This window comes from Pholcus phalangioides, unplaced genomic scaffold, assembly GCF_987345545.1.
Source record: "Pholcus phalangioides strain wild (caught in Gottingen) unplaced genomic scaffold, Ppha-v1.0 ptg000007l_1, whole genome shotgun sequence".
Classification (NCBI taxonomy): Eukaryota; Metazoa; Arthropoda; class Arachnida; order Araneae; family Pholcidae; genus Pholcus; species Pholcus phalangioides.
Window position 1 is genome coordinate 34,789,667 of NW_028301600.1, and position 24,146 is coordinate 34,813,812.

The 24,146-nt window shown below is 34.0% G+C and overlaps 1 protein-coding gene across 2 annotated transcripts in view; it reads right to left on the minus strand.

Moving 5' to 3' along the window:
* Positions 1–1,609: 1,609 nt before the first annotated feature.
* LOC149085227 (gamma-aminobutyric acid receptor subunit beta-like) overlaps positions 1,610–24,146 on the minus strand; it is a 210,613-nt gene continuing 188,076 nt past the window's right edge. For both annotated transcript variants that reach the window (XM_089233104.1, XM_089233109.1), the window contains one exon: positions 1,610–1,873. In XM_089233104.1, coding sequence (XP_089089230.1) covers positions 1,613–1,873 — 261 coding nt within the window. In that variant the 3' untranslated portion in view covers positions 1,610–1,612. The remainder of the gene's footprint in view (positions 1,874–24,146) is intronic.

Consider the following 24,146-nt stretch of genomic DNA (forward strand, 5'->3'; position numbering starts at 1 on the left):
GAGTAGTCACTAATAACGTTTTGGCTTTATGTTTTTGATCGATTAATTTTTTAGATTAGTTCTTTTTTGTGTTTTCCACGTTAATATTATTAGTACAGCGCCTACAAGCATAATACTAAATATTTATGCTATGTTATCATGCTGAATCTCAGATAATTTATTTCAATTTTATTTTGGAAATTATGAGGTAATAGGAACGATAGCATCCATGGTAATATATGAACTCGGTCTCCTATATATATATATATATATAAAATCGAGAAAAAGATGCGAAGTAGATATAGACATACATGATGAACAATTATCTGAGCTGATTAGTGGACGGGAAAAGTTCAGACAATCAGGTACAGCCATAATAAGATTAAAATGGTCTGAGCTTCAGTCAACTAACCATGTATCAGAACTATCTGAGTAATCTATTGTATATAATATTTAGCACTTTCACGCTTTCAAGGACTCGAATAGGACGTTGGGTAATCTTAAAAAAAATGTGCTATAAATACAATTTTGAGCGACGACATTATAATTCTCAGGTACTTAGATGGAATTGCAATGAAAGAGAAAAGAAAGTAATGATTGCAACTGGACAGTGAAGGACATATGCAAAATTTATTTAAAGTTGGCACATTTATATTCTTTCTCTTAAAAATGGAGTACATTAGAACAAAACATCAAAAGATACCGGATATTTTTCAACGTTCCATTAATGAAAAAACGAGTATTTCTGTACATATATATATAATTTCACGCTACAGCCATACATACCTTTATAAGAAGCACTTCAAAAGATAATCCTTACCTTTCTCCCAATCACTATATATATATATATATGTAATAATTAGCTTATTGAACAGCAACGTCAAACTTTAATTACAATAAGCCGTAACAGATATCCGGTCATCTTATGATGTTACTGTCTTATTGCTTAGACGTTATGAATTCATGGAAATATAATCCATTGTTTTGATTTTTTGGTAATTTAATAAAGGCAATGTTTTTACATTGAGTTTAAACTTACTTAAATTTATAAATTTTTCAACGCATTATATAGCTCATATATTTTTTTATGGCACTTGAAACATCAACGATGATGATTAGTTATAAGGAAAAACCAAACGATGTTGAAGATATCTATTCTAAAATAAAATCAATACGACTTTATATAAGTTAACAATTAACACACATATATTTAGCAACATAATACGTATTAACCTCTGATGAAGGACCACACCAGGTGAAATTGGTGTTTTCATCAGCGTCCATACCTCATTATATTCTATTGATTTTTCAGCCTATTTTCAAAAATGTGCAGGTTAATACAATTTTTATTTTTTGTAAATTAATTTCTTGCGTGATCAAGTTTTGTCTCTCTCTGTCAATTTTACTCTATCTTTTAGAATCTACCACCCTTAATTTCGATTACATACAAAGGCTGCTTTACAGGGAAGTGCCCGGTCAAAAATCACTGCGACTAATCGGGATGTAAACAGTTATTTCTGATACATAACACCTGTCTCTCGGAATCGCTAAGTCGAATACTGTTTCTCTTAATTATCATTTCATGTATGTGTGTATATATTTGTTTATATATATATACATATACTTGTTATGTTTATGATAGTGCGACGCTATCTTCTCCAAGCGTATCACTGATGTGTAGGTAAATGATCCAATAGGTCAAGTTGAAAGAAATGAATATAACCGGGAATACTAGCCGTGAGTATTTGTCGATATCACTTGGAAGGATTCCAAAGAGACCTTCGGGAAGCTTCGGTATTCCGGCTTCGATCATTTGCAATTCTTTGTTGGCATTTTCCATCATCGGTGGCTGCAAAAGAACTCTTCCCTCTGGTGGTTTCAAATGTGGGTCGATCTATACATAAAAAAAAGAAAGAAAAAGTGAAAAAAAAATGCGCATATCACATCGTATGTAATAGAATAAACATTTTCATCAGTATAAATTTACGTTAAAAATTTGAGACTATTTTTATCTGTAAAGGAATACAGTGAAACCTCGCTATACAACAATAAATCTTTCCACGACGATATTTTTCAAATCTTATTTTGAATTGCCTATAGTCTAATTTTAAACTCCTCTCGATACAACGATATCCTTCTCTGCAGTAAATCCCTATATCACTATATCTTTTGAGGAGATTTCGAGAGAGAGAATCATTGGAATCATTTATTAAAAAGCAGTGATTTGAAATCAATTATTTTCCAATGTATGATAAATAAATAAATAAATATAAATATAGTAAAATACATCTAATACATAAAAGAGCTGTTGCTGATGGAAAAGAAAAAATCAATAAGGTCGGGATTACACTATAAAATTTTTTTAAAAGTTCTTTTATAAAATTTGACAAATTCAACCTGTAAGATTATCGGTTGCATTTGCTCGAATGTAACCTATGAGCTATATTGGCTGGATTTTGCAAGTTTTATAAAAGAAATTTTATCAGCAGGCCTAATAAAAATCATATAGGCCTGCTGGAAAGACCTTACCGTCCCTTGGGGCTACATAGTGCATGTAATATATGTGTGTATTTTGTGTCGTTGTCTTTTTGTAACTTATGTTTATATTTGTATATTGTATTACATTTTGTATTTGTATCTTGTAATTTGTTGTTTGTTTTAATTTGAAAAAAATTGAACGAGCGGTTTATGACGTAAACACGCCTTCTGAATTATTTGACAATACTGGGAGCGTATTCGCAAAAAAGTTGCGTGACGGAATTCTTTAAACGCTCATCGCCGTTTTGTCTATAACATAACTTAACCCAATTTTATTTTTTTAATTTTTAGAACTAATAAATGAAATCTCGATATTACGATAATCTGTGGAGTAACTGTAAGAGAAAATCCTAAAAAAATCTTTGTAGGGATTATCGTTGTATAAAGAGGCAGATCATCATTGTCATAGTACTCCGCCGCTGTGGTGGTCGAGTGGTTATAGTGACGGACTCGCGATGCGAGGATCCGGGTTCGAACCCCACAGTGGTGGTCGGCTGAAGTTGGTTTTCTGTGGTTTCCAACTTCAAGGCACGAATGCGAGCCGATCTCCCCGTTAAAAAGTCTCGCCACAGAGAGCAACAGGCCTACAACGTTATAAATATTCAATCATTACACTTCACTCACAATTTGAAGTATAGATGGCAGCACTGAAATATCATACACAACACTAGCTACACACTCAGACTGTTAGGTGTACACACTCACTTTGTTCCAGACTCTGCCACGAAGCTGGGCTGGAAGAGATCTCGGCAATGGGATAAGTCCAGTGGCAGAGACCCTGGCGTTCATTTATGTCATAGTACTCCACCAGATTATGCTGTTCTTGATATATTTTCGAAATCCAAGTTGTACTACCGTTGTGTAGTATTTATTTGCCACCATAAAGTTATAATTATTAGATTTATATACTAATAAAATTCAGGTGGATGTTTCGTCCTTGTAAAAGGGTTTACTGGATTACATTTTACTTTTGTGTACCACATCCCACAATTATGGCTGGCTTCGTGTAAAATAAATAAATATTCAATATTATATATATATAGCCTATGCGTTATTCAACATATTTAAATTTTAACTTTTTATTTCTATTGTAAGCATAGAGCGCTATGGTATTTTTAAGTAAAACGATAATTAATTCGTTATACACGGACTAATTTTTATAAATAAATATTTTTTGATTTTCAGGCCTTAATCGGAACTAAAATGATATATCAAAAAATTTACATACTAATCATTTCATTTTTTCATAATGCGGTAGATGAAGGTATTTTGCACTATCTACCGTCCGAAAGTGTAAATGAGGTTGCCGTGAAGCTACTTTGTGTGTAGTACAAAAAAGTACTGCGCAGTAAACTACTTTACAGTGTGGAACAACTTACTGAATTTTATTAATCAATTACAACTTTTTGTTTCTAATTACGCGAATGCTTATGCATTTTATGGTGGTACCAAAAATGCCAATTTAGAAGACATGCCAACAACAGCATGAATTTGGTGGAGAATGATGGTAATGCGATACAATGGTATTTCTCTTGGTCAGCAGAGTATCATTATATCTAGGTTTCATTGTATTTATAAGAAATGAAGACATCTATTATTCTTAATAAAATATAGAAACACATTTCTTTCCATATTCGCATAAACTCATTTATAAAGCTGTGATAGGGTTTTTCTTTTTAGAATATTATAATGGAATTCATTTTTTGTGCTTTATTAAGAAGACTTATTAGATTTTTTTTTCTTTTCGTACCGTATCATTGAATATTGATGTACTGTAAGTTTTTTTAACAATAGAATAGATTATAAATTTTTTTCCCGCGTGATTGTGAGGAATCCAAACGTAGCAACAGTTAAATGCTTAAGGAAATTGAGCCCTAAATTTAAAAATAATTGAATTATCATTAAAGACTTATGAACCAGTGTCGAAAAAGTTTGAAGTTAAATTTTTTCGTCCAAAATTATAGTAGAATCTCTAGTGGAAATGGGTGAGAAGTCGAAATAATCGTTTTTTAATAAATTTATTTTAATTAATTAATATAAATTTTTAAAAATATCTTTAACTTTTATCAGTTTAATTTAATTTTTTTAAATTTCAATCTTTTAACAGTTTAATTTCATTTGGCAAATTCAATTAAACAAAATTCCTAGTTGATATTTGATGCATAATTTATGAAATGAAAAGAATTCTACAAGTTGATAATTTTAATTTTTCAGGGGCATTTTCGTCACGTTATTTTCTACAAAACCTTCCAGTATAAAAAAAATGAAAAAATAACGAATTCCCAAAAGTATGTTTGTATAATAGGAATTTTCCAACTATATATGAGAGAAGACGATGGAGAAATATTTTACCGTGAGATGGCAGCACTGATATTTCGAGTCGTTAGAAATGGCACGTTTCATGCATATGTCTTCTTTACAAAAGTCGAATACAATATATTGCCTAGTTTTAGTTACTTAAAATAAAGTTTTATTACCATACAATGATAACATTAATTATCACTCGACACGGGTGATTTCTTATTTATAGTCTTTGTTAGATGAAGAAAAAGCTTCAAAGATTGTGTTATGATCGATCACTTTAGTATTTTTCTCATTATGATATTAAACATGTTCTAAAAAAACGAAAAAAATATCATTAAACATAGTTTCTTCAACAAAATTTAATATACAGGGTGTCTTGTAACTAATGATGCGGCCTTTATCTCATAAACCGTATATCGTAGAGGTATGGTTTTAGTTTAAAACATGCTCAAAATGTGTTCAAAAATTACCCTTTACTAGTGTTGAGACCGAAAGTATAGTGCCATAAATCAAAAAAAAAAATCTAAATTTTTATACGGCCGCCCGTTCTCTAATTTCCAATTAGAAAGTTGTTGCCCTGTTTTTTCTGAATCCAACGAAAAAGATCTTATGTTTTTAACTGCAATATTGCAGTTAAACCGTTTTTTTTTGGGCTAAGACAAGACAGGGCAACAAATTTCTAATTGGAAGCGTTGGAAGATTTTGTGTGATTGGAAGTGATTCAATTTGTGTGTAGTTTATGTGTTGTGTTGTTTCTGTTATGTCATTGTATGAATTTCATTCATACAAACAAAAGCCTTTTTCAAAGAAAAAAAAAAAGAGGACCATATAAAAATTTAGATATTTTATTTCGTGACGCACTGTATTCTCACTCTGAAAACTGGAACCGGGTAAATTTTGAAAGCTTTTTGAGCATTTTTTGAATTGAAATTATACCTCTACGACTGATGGTTGATGAGATAAAGGCCGCATTAGCTCTTACAGGACACCCTGTATATATACATATGTATATACATATACAGGATATAAGAGAAGTTGCTAATCTTAGTGATTTTTAATATTCAATTTATAAGAACTAAATATTATATATATATATATATATATATACATATTTATATATATATAGTGTTTTGTTCATAGTTGCGATGTACAGTGCATAAATGAGAGGCATTTCATTATTTTGAAAACGTGTCTCAGGCCACTTACTTTATGCGGAACAGCACTGCAGGACACTTACGTAAACTGAAAAACTGAAAATGTGCCGCGGATCAATTTAATGAAATAGAAATGTGCAGCGGACAACTAAAGCGATTTGGAACTGGGCCTTCTGAAATTGTTCCACAGATCACTTAAGTGATCCGTAAATGTACCTCGGGTCACTTAAATGATTTGTGAATGTGTCACCAGCTGTTTGGGTGATCTGGATGTGCACCATGGACCACTCAAGTGCTCTGTAACTATGTCGCGGATTACTAAAGTGATTTGGAATGCGGGCCACTTAAATGATGTGAAACTGCACTCAAGTGTTCTGTAAATATGCCGCGATTTCTTTAAGGGATCTAGAACTGTGCCACTTAAGTAAACTGTAAATGTGTCGCTTAGTTCATTTTTACAAACTTAATATGAAGGTTGCGGACTCAAATCAGGTGAATCGGAGGGCCACATTTGGCCGGCGGGACATGGGTTGAGCATGTAAGACTTGGACCAGTGTTTCTCAACCGGTACCGGGCCCTGAAATCATTCATAGCGGGCCGCGAGTGATTAGCTGTTTCATTTTTCCTTATCCGTTTTTCGTTTTCGTGTGTTTGACCAGACCTTCAACTCACAAAAATGAATGAAACTGAGCCGCGGGCTTGAAAACTTTGAGAAACACTGACTTAGACAGTAGAGCTTAATGTCGTATAGAATATCTCCCATTTATCACGCTGTTTTAATTTTCTCGTGTACCGCTCTGATTAATTTTCTCGTGTACCGCTCTGATTAATTTTCCGCATTCACCCAAATTAAATACGCGAATAAGCAAGCGCAATAATTGTAAGTGAATCAAAAAGAGGAGGTCAGTGAATTTATTGGGTTTTGCGAGAACGAAAGACCTGTAAAGCTCAGAAGAGATTGCTCTTCGAGGGATTGTTAGAAAGCGCTGAATTCACGCTTCTTAAACGACGGTTTGAAAAGATAAAATACGTCCCAGCACACCCTTGAGAATTGCCGTTATCGCTGATCTCGCACCACATTCGCTTCGCGAGAGGCTCGCGTTTTTCGTCAACAAGCATTAGCAGGTTTAGGTTTATTGCAAAACAAATTGCGAAAGACCATGGGAGTAATTTTGGCAGATCAGAGGCTTCTATACCGAGTGTTACCTTAATTTCTTTGATCACATAGTGAAAATTTATGACATCGACTTTTATTGGGTGCCGTTCAATGACACCAACATGAATGTTAACGGTTCGCTACCATTGACGATGCATAAAAAAGACAGTGCGATATAATTTTAAAGATCGCGTATTTCCGTGGAATATCCGGTTCTTTGAGACATATAATATGAAGCCAATGAGTTGTATATAGTAATGGGTTTTTTTTGCGATTGATTATCTTACAAGATTTGATGATTTATAGAAAATCAGTAAAAAATTGAAATTGGAACTGAAAAATATAAAATTTACGAGCATTAATTGTAGCACATAATTATCTACAGATATTCGCGACGAAAGCAAATGGTTTTAACATTTATTTGGCCTTGTTGCTCTCAACCACAACATGATTTTCTTATATTTTTCAAGTAAAGACATTGTATACTTTGAGCTTATTTCGGCACTGCTGCTTCTGAGAAACTCCTAAACATTCGATTTTTACTTCTAAGCTGTTCATGAGGTTTCTATAATTACCAGCAGAATTTCTCAAAAGTACACGTCTCCCATTTCTTTCCAAGCATTCTGACCACGACGTTTGAAGTTAAAAGACGTACTTTTTCCGCTGAGCAACCGAGAGTTAAGATTTGGTATTCAACCCAAGTGGGAAACTCGGTCAGCTTGTGTGTGTGTGATTAGTGGTTAAATAATTTTCCTCTGAAGACGACACCCATTGGTGTCGAAATGCATTAAGATTTTTTGTGTTTTTCGTGTATTTTCCTTATTCGTTGGTGTCTTCTTAATATTTAATATTACATCATTTCAGCTACAATATCAGCACAAAATGAATGTAATTAACCATTGCTGTACTATTTCATAGGCTACTAAATTTCAAATTAACAGTTCTGGATCACTCACAACACCATACTAAAGCAGGAAACTCAAGGATAAAACAATAAAATGATTTTTTTAATGCATGAGAAATGAATGTTATATAATAGGAAAATATAAACATATTCATATCGCATTTTTACAGTCGTTTTAAAATAACCATATTAATCAACATTCAAAAAAAAAGTTTCTCCACTGCACGGGTTGGGTCTCATAGAGCCAGATACAGACAAATCTTTCAATAGTTCCAAAAAGAAAATGGTTACCACGTTCGAAATTGGCAAGGTAGATAAATGAGTATGAATGGGAAATATTAGCTAGAATTTCAAGAAAATAGTTCCTGCCACCTGTCGGTGAATGAGAGAAATACATGTGTTAATAATGTGTTAACTCCTTATTAAGATATCAATTTTCTTCCAGGATTTTAACAATTTTAAGGCTAGTTCAACTTGAAACTTATCCTTCATCTTGATTCAACGTGAAATTGATATGACAAAAGTAATTTAACGTTTTCTTCTTAATTTATAAAAAAAAAAAAAAATCACCATCAATGAAGAGAATCTCGAATAGGCTTCTGGAATATTTGCTCCAAAAATTCTACTAAGGACATTTTCCAGTAAGATCGTTTTTATATTTTTTATTGCCACCATATAACCCACATACGTTTAAGCCAAGAGCCCGTATATGTACCCATTATCACGACGCCACGTAATCGTCGTAAAGACTTATCTCGAGGCCTTATCAAGGCACTATCAGAAAAATTCAAGAGCGCAATATCAATCCAATTTCCTGTGTCTAGTTACGTGATCGTAAAAAAGAGTTTAATAATCATTATTATACTTGTTTTTTCTGAACCAACTAAGTTTTTGACAGCAGTGGGAATTTTATCAAATTGGTGTGTGCATATAAGTTGTTGTTTCAGGTGAGACTTTCTTTAATCCTGAAACATACTGACAAACTGGCCTTTTAGCCGATATTTAGATAGATATTTTCTAATTTTTCTTACAGCATAATAATTTCCTGATATGTCAACAAAAAGTAGCACGTTTTACACGCGGAAGTAAAAGGAAGTATTACGGTTTGCTTACAGATTGAATAAGGAAACATGTATGTGGCGCATTCTTTTAATTATAAAAGGATATATCGAAAGTTCCACTTCTTTTATTGGTGACACAACACTGTATATAGGGGGGACTGATTAACGTAAGGGGTTGGCTGGCAATCAGCTTCTGGTTTTCGCCAAGAACCTCTGATGGGCGCTACTGTTGACTCATAGACAATTGTTTATAGTGCGATCCCAGCTGTTATGCTGAAACTGTACCAGAATATCTGTTTTCTAACTTGGTAAGCAAGTTTTTCGCATTTCAGTAATTTTTTTCTGTGGTAAACATATGGCGAGATAGTATTATTCCCGTTAGCACAGCTGAAATGTGTAGCCAAGAGTTTGATTTTCGTGTATTACGTTCTACAGTTTGAGATGCCTTGTCACCTCTACCGCCACATTTATTTAAACATTTATTTAAAAACCCTGTTTTGACTTGGTTGGATTGGCTAACTTATAGGAGGGGCAGGTTGGCCACGTGCCAACCAACCTTAAGTGCTGTAAGTGTTCTCCAGATGAAATAAGGACAGCGAGTGTAGGCTCTGTTATAGGAGAGGTCGCTGAGCAAAGTCGTTTTACAAGCTACCTCAAGCGCTACGTTATCAAATTTTGTGTGACCTTCAAGCAGCAATATTTCCGTCATTTTTCCAGAAAAATTGCTGCCACTTCCGAAGGCTCCAGCCAGAAAAGAATCAAACAGGGGTCAAAAGAAAATAAAATCTAAAATCTTAGGGAAGAAACAGAAGAAACAAAGAACAAAAGAAAAAAAAAAGAGAAAAACTCCAGTAAGGTTGGTTCTTTTCAAACCAACATGCCATCAACATCAGCGGCATTAACTTTTTAATGGAGGAAATTCTAAGCAAATCAACCTAGCAGGGCTACTACTTCACCAAACACCAACTCTGGCCATATCGCTATATTGCAATTTACTGCCATTAGTGAGATCGGTTGGAAGTGAAGGTGCTATCTACGGTGGTCGCCTCGAGTTCGTTGGGGAAAATATCTTATCTATATCCTCCCTTGGGTTCGAACCCGGGTCTCTGACAACAACCTTCACGATGGCAGACGAGCATCTTGCCACCATGCCACTCGGGCACAACCTAACCTAGCAGGGCTGTCACCAGGTGACTACGTTGTTATCTTACACTATGGGAAAAGATACCCTTGAAGAGTTACTGTGTTGGATGAAAAGAATGTCCTGGTTACCACGATGGAGAAGTACTGGGCTTGGCCAAGATGAAGTTTAGTATACATTGCATACACCAATGTGGTGGTCAATAAAACCTTCGCTTATGTTCTTGTGTTCCTCTTATGGTGAGAACGAATACTTGGTGGACATGAAATGTCATTAAATTTGTTGCCTACTTGTGATACCAACGTAGTTAGTTTTAAATGCTATAATTAACAGTAGGTAGGTAATTTTTATCTTGTTCTTCTTACCTCATTCAATACCGTTTGTTCATAACTTACCTAATAATGACTATCTACAGTTACGGTTTTTTTGATTTTTTTTGTTCAACCTAGGTAAGTATTTCAAATACATACCTAGGTTTATAATCTTACATTAGAAGGTTTAAGTTAAAAAAAAAAAGAAAAGGAAAAAAGAAGAAACAATTTTTAAAGAGGAAAATATCAAGACTGATTCAAAGACCAAATTTACAACGACCGAGAATGCTTTAATGATGGATTTGATGGTTTTTAAAGACGACCATGGGCAGAAGAAAGGGCAAAAAAAAAACAACACTAATATGCATATAGCCGAAACGAAGTCTTTATCGAAAGTTGTATCTTTAGTATGGCAGTTTATCTTAGCTAGAGCAGTTTTGTTTGGCAGCATACAGCAGACAGACCACAATCGTGACTTGATATTGTTATTTTTTTAAATCAGATCCATCCACCCAGACTTAACATTTCTCGCCGCATGATTGCAAATACTGCATTTTTTTAGTCTTAAAGAAAAATATTGAATTAACAAAATCATATTCTCAAATTCTTCATCCTTATTTTATTGGTCCGGGTTATGAACGCTTTTAAAGAAATGATGTAAAGATGCTTCAGACGGTTTTATTTCATTATGCCAATAACAAAATTTTGAATTTTGTAAAAAAATTAACATAATAACTACAAAAAAGATGAGACTGTTGAGAATGGATTTTAATGAGTACAGTGAAAACTCGCTACGATACTACTCGATACGATAAATCCCTCTATAACGATATTTTTTCATATCTTGTTTGGAATTGCCTATAGTCTAATGTTAAACTCTCAATACAACGATATCCTTTACTAAGACAAATCTCTCTATAACAATATTTTTTTAATATTTTGAAACGCCACAACGGTAATTTTTTATATTTTGCTCAAAATCACCTTCGATATATTTTGGCGTTCTTAACCACTTTTTGTTCTTTGGAGGGTGTTTAATGATATCTCAGTATTTTGCACTGTCTAAAAAGCTCCGAAAGTGTTAATGAAGTTGCCATGTGAAGCTGTTTTCTGTGCAGTACAGAAAAGTGCTGTGCAAAACACTGTTGTACAGGGTGAAACAACTGACTGAATTTTATTCATCAATTAATCAATGAGAATATTTTGGCTACAATCAATTCTGATAAATACATTTTATGGTGGTGCTAAGAACACCGATTTGGAAGAGATGCCAAAAAAGCATAAATTTGGTGGTGACTGATGTGATAATGCTACCGCTCGATGCAACTACAGTCCACGCTGCTTAATGGGATCTCATCGGACCTCTGGGTTTCTGATAGGAATAACCGAATGATAACAAAATCCGACAGAGTTCCGTTTGTAAGTACGTTGACCACACATCCCGTTTGGTAGAACGGAATGTATGGTGAATGGGTATTGGCAAAATGGTACTTTCCTGTTTTTTTTCGCACTAAAATGTTCCATTTTTAAAAAATTCTAATTGAAACAGGACTTTTTTCTCCCTTTAAGCTAAAATCCTGCATCGTTTTTAGTTCAGCCATTGGGAGGCGTTAGAATGGAACTGTTTCATGTATATCACGAATTACGATATTTTTTTAATGTACAATACCAGGGCTATGTAACAAGGGCTGTCTCATGAGGCGCTGGCGTCGGGTACCAGGTGACGTCATGCATGACGCCATTGATCAAGCAGAACCGACACAGTGCGCCCGTTTTGCTACTTTGTTAATTAAGATAGTTTGCAATCGCTCTACTGTCCATTTTATGGAATTCTTTCCAAAATTATTTTTTCGATTATTGTCATTTGTATTTGTGTATCCATTAGCTTGCTTCGTTCAACCATTTAAGCATTTAAGTAATTAAGCATTCACTACTCTTTCGATTTAAAAAAGTCGAATTTTCAAAAATGACTAAAAAATATTTCATTTAATTGCAAATAAAATACTAAAAATTTCGTGTCAATCGGTTAGTTTGTTCTTTCATAATTAAAGAAAGAAATACTGGATTATAGTGTAAACGTGTACTAGAAAAAACACTTTTAACGTGATTTTCTCAGATTGCAGTTTTTGAGCTCATCCATATGATTTGAAGAAAACTACTACCCCAAAAATTCTGAATTTTTACAGAAAAGTTTAGTCGATATGTGTTAGTAGAATAGACCTCCGATTCAGCAATTCACTAATGGGAAGTATTTTTTAAAAAAAGTTGAATTTAGATTTTTGAAATTTATATATTTCTCTCTCTCTTAAAACTTTAAAAATTCATAAAATTCTAACGAATGGGCAGATATCAACGTCTGAGGTATATTCTACTAACACATATCGACTAAACTTTCCTTCTAAAGAGTTAAAGAAAACTTAGTTTTCTTTAACTCTTACGGATGAGCTCAAAAACTGCAATCTGAGAAAATCACGTTCAAAGTGTTTTTTCTAGTACACGTTTACACTATAATCCAGTATTTTTTCTTTCTTTAATTATGAAAGAAGAAACTAACCGATTGACACGAAATTTTTAGTATTTTATTTGCAATTAAATGAAATATTTGTTAAAGTCATTTTTGAAAATTCGACTTTTTCAAGTTGAAAGAGTAGTGAGACCCCTTAAAATAAGAAATTTTTCACATTTGCTCATTAGGGAACTTCCACTAAGAATATTTTCCCCGGCTTCATTTCAATTGAATCACGTACGTTAGTTAATTTTAATTGAAAGCCAACTCGAGACAAATAATTTCAATTATCTTTCGAACTTTCTATAACTTTTAATTATCTCACGTTATTTTCAATTTAATTAGCTGTAGGTTTTAAAGTGTTAACTTCGCGTTATTACCAATACAACTGCAACATAAAAACATGGGGGAGCAAGTATAAAAAAAAATATATAATATTAATTAATATTAAAAAATATAAGCAAATTAAAAAAAAAAAACTCGGCGGTTTTTTAGGGCTTAGATATATTATCCTGTCCAAAGCATTCGAACGTACTCGTCTCTTATTCAATCGAGATTCTCTTGAAATAGATTCATGATTTGGTGTACCTTGACGGGGTAGATTTACCGACGGTACAGCAGAGGCTTTCAAAATTTTTTCTTTGAAGTAAACCTGGAAGAGCTGGTCTTCTTCATAATAACTAGGTTGAAAATGATTGCTGTAAATATGAGCGTACTTACAGTTTACTTGATCGAGACTCTTACATTTTGGCACCCATATTTTGCGAGTCTCTGGGTCTTTAGGAAAATCATAATAAGTAACTTGAATCTCAAGTTTCTTTGTCCTCCGAGTGTAGTTCTTGCCCATTTCTATCGCACGAGAACTCAGATTTGTTTTCTCATTTTCACAAGAGAACCACAAAAAATATTTAAAAAACACCACAAGCATATCTAAAACAACACTATAAACGAGAGATCACTCAATTGAAACAGTAAAATAAGCAACCAAAATTTAAAATAACCTTCTTCAATACAGTAGGCTACGACTCTTTGCTCTTCGGTTGTCTGATACAAAGTGCTTGATCAATGACGTCACGCAGTAGCTCCGAGACCACGCCTATCCGAGCCAGGGCGGCGAGTGCGTTTACAAAAAGATGAGAAAGCCCTTAAGATGGGTTTTCCTAGGAGTAGAACTTTTGCGCCGTGTGCAGCGTGAAAACGCTGATTGGTTAAAAACCTGAAATTCAGAGTTTTTTTTTTGACCAAACAGCGTTTTCACGCTTCGTGCACTGTAGAAACCTGCTCCTACGAAAACCTGGCTTTAGTATATAGTCCAGGTATACAATACGTTTATAAATCCCTTGAGAAAGTCTCTCGAAAAAGAAATTTGAATATGGTCAATCGAAAAAACTGTTGAAGAACTGTCAACAAGAGGGAGTAGGGCAGAGAACACCTTCTAGACTAGTACATAGTCTCGTAGCCTGATAACGATAACTCACGGCGAACGATAAGCTGAGGTTTTGTTAAATCTTAGCTTGAAAATGTGCAGAAAAATTTTTCGTCGAAAAATTCTTTTGCACATTTTCTTGATAACACAAACAAAAATCTCGATAACAAGAAACGAATTTTTTTCCATACTATGGTATTGTTCGTTCTGTTTACAAAAAAGGGTGTAATGTGATAGTGGTGCTCCTTGTGGTGCACCCTGGGTAACGCCAAATGTGTCACAAATCATTGTTGCTGCATGTTTGTGCTCATATCCTTTAGTTTCGTCATAGTAATCTTTTCAGACTATTTTTCAGACTTGACATTTTCTCTGACCATTGCGATGTATCTTGCATTTTCAAATTCATCAAAGACATTGGTTTTTACGACAAATTATTGTTGTTTGCAATCTAGGTCTTTGTTTTACGTTTCACGCAACATTGTTTCTTCATCATGCATACTTTTATTTCTTTGACATGACTAGAACAAATTTTATCCTATTTTTACATGGCCATTTCTTTTGGCACAGTGTGACTTAATTGGTCCTTGAGCCAAAAAAAAAAAAAAACCAAAGTCCAATCAAATCCAGAACGATAACAATATCCGTGATTCTAATAAGCGGCGTCGACTGTGTATAACCTTTCTACAACGATATTCTTCTTAGTCCACAGAGTGTCGTTATACGCTGTATCACTGTGTTAATTCTCCATGAAATGTATAGAAAGACATTTTGAAGTTTTTCATTGCAAAAACCGAATTTATTAATATTTGATCAATCAACACACGACGCGAAATTAATCCGATTTGGAATTTGTTCATCACCCTGAAGAAAATTTTATGGTTCATCATATGATTTAATAAATGCCTTCTCTCTTTGATACACACACTAGCACATATAAGTAATTTTGACGGAACAACACACGAGGGTTTTTTACTTAACTCTAAAACTTACTTTTTAGTTCTCTTGTCATCTGCCAATATGGTGGTAGAAAAAAAAAAACAACAAAAAACTAGCCCAGAGGAAACTTCTATCAAGATTAAAGGCAACCTCCTGTAAAACCCGTGGATAAGTAAGAGTAATGGAAGAATTTTAGCAGATTAGCCAAGTATCGTTCAACTTTATTTTACTTGCTCTGTGAGCGATACGGACAGCTTGGAGGAAAAAAAAAAATGAAAATTTCGTCTGGAAATGTTGGATTTAAAAAGCTTATCAAAGGGGAATATGCTGCTTGAAATAGGGGAAAAAATTGGAAAAGAAAAAAAAAACCCCGAAAGTCAAAGGTCTTTTTTTATTCTTGTTTCCAAGAGGAAAAAATAAAATCTAAAATTGATCCAGGAGAACGAACAAATCAGCATTGCTTCAGAATTTTTTCTTCCCGTTTCTCAATGAAAGAGAAATAAACTTGAAGTCAGAAATGGAATCATTGCTCTTTTATTTTATTTTCAAAGAATAGAAGAAAGGAATTCCTTCATCGATCTGGTCCGTTGAACGTAAAAGGATATTGTTAATTCAGAACTGAAAATAATGAGATAAGAAAACGAGAATATCTAAGGCTCTTTGTCACTGATATAATTCCTTCTCAGAGAGAAAATTTTCCAAGAAAGCTTTGAATTATAAAAAAAAAAAGCAACTTTAATCAACTTATTTTCGCATCATAATGAAGGCCACCCGCTCCCCGTAACCTTATGAAACTTTTATATTATTAGTTACATCTGAAATCACATGGGGAAATATATACAGTGGATTAACTCTGTGTTTGGAAAGCTTTTAAGCTTTTTTACAAAAATATGAGTTTTTGAAAAAGGGAAGGGTATATTCCCTCGTAAAACATAAGTTCGTTAAGCCGATGCTGCGCATCTTGTTTGCGGTTGATTGAAAATCATTTGAATTTTCTTAATTTCCAAAAGATTATTTTTGCCATTTAATTTCGGACGTATTTGGGGTATTCGTATTAAAGATATGGAAATTTTGTTCTGATAAATCATAGGCGGGGTGATAACTATAATCCAATAATTACACACGTGATTCCTTGCGAAAAACTAATACAGAGAAATGTTTTCAGTTTTTTGATTTGACCCATAATTAATGAGTTGTAACGCTTTAAAAACTGATGATATCACTTCCAAATCCTGCCAAATTTACCGAATGTACCCCAAACGTACAACTTGACGTTTTTGAAACTATGTAACATTAATATAACCCCAACGATAAATCGAGAAAAAAAACAAACCAGTTTTCTTCCCTGTCTTGTGTGTGTGTGTCTTTTCCAGATTTTCACTCGATCGTCTATACCCGAAAATAAAAGTTTTTTGCTTTGATCAAAGTTGCACTACGTTGGTGATCATTTGGTTTGCCTCATTTAAATGAATGAAATATCGCTGACAATTGTAAGATCAGATTTTTTTCTCCAAGTTCCAACTTGTTTCCGAAGATTTTCATATTACATCCATGCAGTGCAGCGCCTCACAAAAATGAGATATAGTTGAAATTCTCGAGAACATGTAAATTTGCCTGGTAGGGCCTCATAAAAATCAGAAAAGCGTGAGAGAGATACCCATGGTGCTCTTAAGACGGCCCTGCATCTCTGGCCCTCCACACGGATGGAGCTGATAGGGCTTTAACCCTGGGGCCCGGAACAATTATTTTTTTTTTTAATCCAATAAATTCACAACAGAAAGGCCATGAAAAGTCTGGCTACGGGCCCGCTTAAAAACCCAGTCTAGGGGTTCAGCCCAAGATGTGGGGGGGGGGCATAGTTGCACCACGGCTTTTGATTGCAATTCTGCAACACAATTAACTTTCACAACAGAATAAGGTTGTTGAATGAAATCGATCACAGTTACAAATTGTCACGATGAAGTCTAACAAGTGCAGTTTAAATTTTGTACGACCTCTCATTTATGCTTTGAAACAATTTTTAAAACCATATTTAGAAAAACAGTAAAGATATTACTTCTATTTTCAAAATCGAGAGATGGGGGCATGATTTTTTTTGGGGGAAGGGGGGAATTAACAAACGCGTAATATAAGAGCATCTCAAAGGGGCGGCAAAATTAGTGATGACTAATACGGCTAGAGAGAGAGAGAGCTCGAAGTCTGTCCCTGTTAAGAGGGGCCCGGGGCAACCACCCTCTTATAAATACGTCCCCAATTGAAATTTCATCTGAAAAAATGACCAAGTTTTGTGCGAATCATGCAGGCTGGAATAAATCTCGAACCCGTCAAAATCTTTCTATAACATATAAAAGCAATAATTTGAAAATCAGAGGAATCGTACGAAAAATAAAACCAATTTTTTCCAGTGAAGAAGCCATATGGCAACTCTATAGAAAAATTTTTCAACTAAAAATTTTTTGTAAATAAAATGAGTCCAAAGAGTGCTTGCCTGTATATTCATAAATGCATGAAGTGCCCTTTTTTTGAACGGCCATTTTGCTGCCCACAAACGTTGAGGATAGAAGCAACTTGACTTAAGAGCAAGGCTCTTTTTCACGAGTGCCACTTTCTCAGAAGTCTGAAAATAGCGTGCATATATTAGGACTATAGGTGACACGTCGCGTGGATACAATGACGGCGTATAAGTAACAGTACTTCATTCATGTAAGAAAAAAACAACGGTTTGGAGATGGTGCAGCAATACCGTAAATCTGTCTTTATATCTCAACGAAAGTTTCGTATTCTATGTCATTCGAGCTTAAACAATGACAATTCAGAAATGTGGAAATGATACTCTAAGATGATTTGTTGTACTTTACGCTGCAGCAATAGACAAATACTTTGATTTCGTCGCTGTTAATCCCAAACCATATCGTGCTTAGCTTGCAGTTAAACATTGAATTACCCGATAGCATTGCCGGAGTACTGGACCGGCATATTTCACAGCCGTGGACTTACACGGGCGTGTCTGAAACGGAAACGTACTGAGAAGAACTGTAAGTCACAATCATTCATTGCCTTGGCTTACAGTATATCAGTTGAGCATTACATTTCTGCAATTGTGGGACGACGTCTCTTGGTCTCTTTTCAATGCCCTTTGTCTCGCAGTGCAGTCATGTTAAATCACTTTCTGTTGGGGGAAAACGGCAAATTCAATACTATATTGAAAAATTTCTTATAATAAATTCACTTTTTTTAAATACATTACTTCAGTATTTTTTCGAATAGGGATTCAAACATCTTTTATTTTTACTCGTAAAAATTATATTATCTCAGCTTATATGCCTATTTTTATTTTACACATGACCGAAGATGCTTGTATTTCACATTTAAGTCGCATAAATTATTTAAAATTCAAAATTCATAGTAAAAAATGTAGTAATGCATAAGTTATGTAGGATTTGTGCTGCTCTAGAGGAGAATTTTTGCGTGCAGAACATCGTGAAATAATATAAAAAAATAATCTAAAAAACACTACTACTGAGTGAAATTAAATCGCAGTTCCCTATTCTCCTACCATCTAGTGAATATTTTAAACAGTCTTATATTTTACAGAGGATTTTTCCAGTTTTCTTGCCTTATGTCATCTCAAAATTACTCCGCCAAGATCATCGCTGAAAATGAAGTATTCTCGTGCAGTGTATGAACAGCAGAAACTTTTACGATGGAGCGAAAGACGTGATTCACGGAATTTTACTCAGTTCGTAGCTGTCGTAAATTAATTTCGGAAGCGTAAATTCGGAAGATGAGGGTGTCTTAATGGATAGAGTTATTCATTTACGAGTATTTCAGCAAGTTGCAAACCAGTGGTAATTAAGAATTATGCGGCGAAGTGGAACCAAAGTTTCTAGTGTTCGTCTGAAATATTAAAATCACTCTCAGACCTTTTGTGAATACTGATTTTTCTGTTACCTTGTTTTCATGTAGATCTCACACATCTTCAAAGGATATTTAATTTCTTTGTTAGTAAGAGTCATATAATAAGGGTAGGGAGTAAATTGATATAACACTGGGAATAATCAGTGCGTTTTTCTTTTATGGTATACTGATTAATTACGTCGTTTTGGAAGATATCGGGTAACTTTGAATGTAAACAGTTATCAGTGGAACTATAAGAATCTTATCTAACGCGTTTTGATTGAAGTAGAAAGTACTGAATTTTTTAGAGTCTCCTTGAAGTCATTCACTGCATACATGGTTGCTTCGCAATTTAACAGTTTCGTAATTCAAAGCTCAAGTTTTTATCAGGATATATGAATGAAATGGTCGGACAAATTATGTCGGGAAATTGTTTGTAAGGAAAACAATGTTCCGTAATTCGACTATTTCGAAATTCGAAATTAGTCTGGCGACGGATTTAATCACGCAAGAGCAAATATTGCTGTGTATAGGGACTTAATAAGATCTGGAGGTGGGGTGTTCTGATGTTTTAGTCATTCAATTACTGCCTAGGGGGAAGTATAGAAATAAGATTCAGCGCGAATCCTTTTCTCTTGAAGTCACGTTGGAAATTTCTAGCTTTACTTAGGTTGTGATCCAACATCTGGGGGTTCACTTGAATAAACAAAGCTTCTGGAGGATTTATGACAGGCTTGGGTTAAACTTTTTTTTTGCTCTCAGACCAGGTAGATGCGGAATATGGGCTAGTTAGTGGAAATAATAGGAGTGAAGCCAGGAAAATAGCTAATAATGATTCGAATAGCTTACCCATACAACAATAGAACACTTATCAACAATACATTACAGGTGGCAAATGAAATATACTTAAATAAATCTGAATAAAATATTCAAGTTTCATAATAAAATTTCGTATATACAAGGGTGAAAGCATAAGTCCCATTGCCGCAAGTACTGGCAAACCGTTGATCTTGGAGGCATACTTCCAAATAGCAAAATTGTCCACATAACATGTAGACTTCAGGTCAGTCATTTTTATTGCAAGAGATTCTACAGTCTTTCTCAAAAGTTTAGACACTATAGATTTTTGACCGTGCCATGGATAACGTGTCAAATTTCGATTTTATTTTTTTTTCTTGGGATCAGAATGAGAAACCTTACTTTAAACTTCGGTCATTTTGGCCTTTGTCGAGGAAAACACGTTATGGATTTTTTTACCTCAAAAGTTTGGAAAATAGCTGTCTCAAAAGGTTAGAAAAACTTCCAATTACATGCGAATTTCGGAGATTGCGTCTACATGGCTTATCAGATACGCGATAGTATAAAAGTAGAAAGCTATCGGATTGGTTTTCATTTAGAGAAAAATTGCTTCGTCGCATATTTTGTACGATGAAATCATTCGAGTACATTATTTGGAAGCAAAAAGAAAGGCTGTAAAAGGCATTGCAATTGCCTTAAGCGGGTCGAAATGCAGTGTCTGATGTGTATCAATCCAACCTGTGTACCAAAAACTAAAACCTTCTCGTTGTGGTGGGCGAAGCAGTACAAGTTTACGTGAAGAACAAAACCGTTCGAAGATTGGCTTCAACGCAAAAAATGACCTTGCATGAAATTATGAAAGATCCTGAAGTGAAAATTTCAATAGATACAGTTCATAGACGGATCGGAGAAGCTTGTATTTGATTCATAAGGTATTATCCATTCAGGTATTATCAATTAAAAGGTGCTAATTTTACTCGCTGAAAAGTTGAAGATAATGCATTATCAAGAAAAGTGCATTATGAAACTTTTAGATGGTTTCTATTATTGTTTAATTAAAAAAATAACTTTTATTTGGTCACCATGTCTTGAGAACCCAATTAGAAACTTGTTGTCCTGTCTCTCCTGAGGCCAAAAACAAAATTCATTCCACGTTTCTAAGTGGAATATTCGCTGAGATATTTTCTGATTCAAAAAGCGTTGATTATGAGGGAATGAACTGCATGAAGTTAAGAACACAAGCTCGTTCCATGCTTTTTTCTCTCATTTTCAGAGATTTTTGAATTCAAATATTTCAGAAAATACAGAAACGCAAATAAACAAACTTGGAAACGTGGAATTTTTTCGTTTTTCTCATGAGAGACAGGGCAACTGTCTCTCAACAACTTTTTGATTGGAAAAGGTGATCAAGGTTTCTTTAGGAAAAGGTGACCAAATAAAAAGTGTTTTTTAATTTTAATAACTATACAACTCTTGCAACATGAATTACGAACGTAGAAATCTACACATTATTTCGATACTGTTTTTAATTGGAAGAATACCTCAAGGTTAACGGTTCACCAGTAATTTGCGGCAAAGAGACTGAAGCGTTCACCCTGTATGTAAGCACAACATTATAATAATTTGGGGGGTTTCAATCATCGGGCAAATCTAAAGAACGTTCCAGCTAGCGATCATTTTGGGAGAGGTTTTCTCTCGATAAATTTCTTGATAGTTTATACATAAAAAGGTGTTAAAATTTACTTAGATCTCTTCATTTTTTTTGGAGTGGTACATCAATGGCTGGAATAAAAGAATGAAAACTTTCCTCTGCTTGCATGAAGTGATACGCCACGTTCGAAAGAATCGAATTTGTTCGTTGTGTTCTCTCTGGTTTCGGATAACGTGCGGCATCATTTGCATGAATAAAAAAAAGATGTTCAGAGAAGTTAAAAATGATAGAGAAAATTTGTCAGCGTTCATGGATAACAGCGTTAAAAGAGAGCTGTTTATTCAAAAATAAGCACCGTCAAAGTAAAAGACATAGCAAAATAGAAATTGAATCTAGATTGGTAGATAAATACAAATACAAGGCCACAACAGAGAAAATGCCCAACGAGGTGGCTGATAAAAAAGTTGCCCACATTCCCTGAGAACCCTGGGGTAGATATAATCTATTCCTGGTGCTTTGCTTGTACATACATTTTTTAGAAGTGTTAGGACTTCCGCACCTTCCAATGAATTTCGTTGAGGATTTTGTCACCCCATGCCACACCGTTACTTTGCATATCGCCTTCACTATCGTCATAACTAACGTGGAAATAATTATTACGAAAAAATACGCCAACTTGACGATGATCCCGAATCATGCCTTTTGTTATCGGGCTTTGACCAGGGATCACCGGACAGTTGAATATTTAACGGGTCAATATTTAACGAAATTGGCCGATTGACGAAGTCACCGGCCCGTCACAAATAGGCACAATTTTGGGCTTTGACAGTAACATATACATGCATCTTACATCATATTTCTTACGAAATGTACTACGCTGACATATATCAAATTTGATAAAGCTTATTTAGGCCAAAAAAAGTTCTAGCTTAAAAGAAAAACGTTCTCAAACAACGATTGAAGCATTTCTCCCACGCCATAACAAAACTATTCCCTTCAACAATGATTACATGACATAAAAGATTAAAAGCCTTAGAAGGAAAAAGGAGTATAACAATTTCGCCAACCTTTACGGCGAATAATGGATATTGTCACCGATATGCCACTGCCATAGCACTCTCAAGTAGAGTGAATGAAATACCTTGAAAGCATTTCGCTGTCTGACAATCCACAAAATGAGATCAACTGGATACGGAAGAAGCTACAGGCTGTAACATAAATGGGAATATAGAGACTGTTAAAACAAGCCTAGGGACTTTTTCAAGAGTTTCCTCACTTGTGGTTTTCCTTGTGATTCTTTGTTTACGCAAATAACAATCAAAAGAAAATTTCTTTTCCCAATTTGGCACTCATTTGAAGACTCTCGGGAGAATATTCTCTGGGAAAAAACTGGAAATGTCGAGATAGAAGTAGAGTTAAAATGCCTAGCTGACATTTCATGCTCACCCTTTCAACACTTGTAATTGGCCAAGAAATGTGAGGAAGAAGATAAAGAAAAAAATAAATAAAAAGAAAAACAGTGCATTCAGCAAATAACTAGTAATGAGGTTTCTTTGGTAAAAGTAGAAATATAAAAATAAAATTCAAGAAAACAGTGCAAGTTGTTTCGTCTTAGATGATAAAAAAATCAACTACACTAAGATATCACGAGGAGAATTCTGATAAAGCGTATAAATGTTGCGAAAAATATAAGTATTTTTATCGATTTTTTTCTCAATTTGAAGGGAAATAAATCCTTTTCAACCTTTTTTTAGAAATATTAAATACCTAAAACTATCAAATGCATATCATTATAAATATCTAATTATTCATATCGGAAATATTTTTTAAATTACTTTCCATATATAATCGTTCTCTTTCCAAATTTGTACTCAATGTTTCCCGGATATTTTACCCAATTATAAATAGTAATGAACCTAAAAGAAAAAAAAAATGCTTTCAAATTAATGCTGAAAAAAAAATTAACGGAGAATTTTCCGTTGAAAATTTCGAAATGACCTGTATGAAATTTTAATTTATAAAATAATTGGATTGTTTAATTTTTTTCAAGAATCATTAAAATTTAGGATATTATTTTATGTTGTGTATATATGCTATATTTATAATTCCATAAAATTTCCGAAAAAAAAAATACAAATTCTACACTAATTATGTAGTGCATATGTACATGCACCTCGTACACATTCCCCTACAGCATTTGTAACGAATTGGTAGATGCTGGAATGGGCGTGTACGTGTTGTGAACTTAACGTGAAGCAATTCTACAAACAAGAAAAAAATATAATACACGTAAGAAACTACACACGTGTCTGAAATTGAAATACGAAATATAGTGGGTATATGACAATTAATTTCATAAAATGATACAAAGTAAGCATAATGAG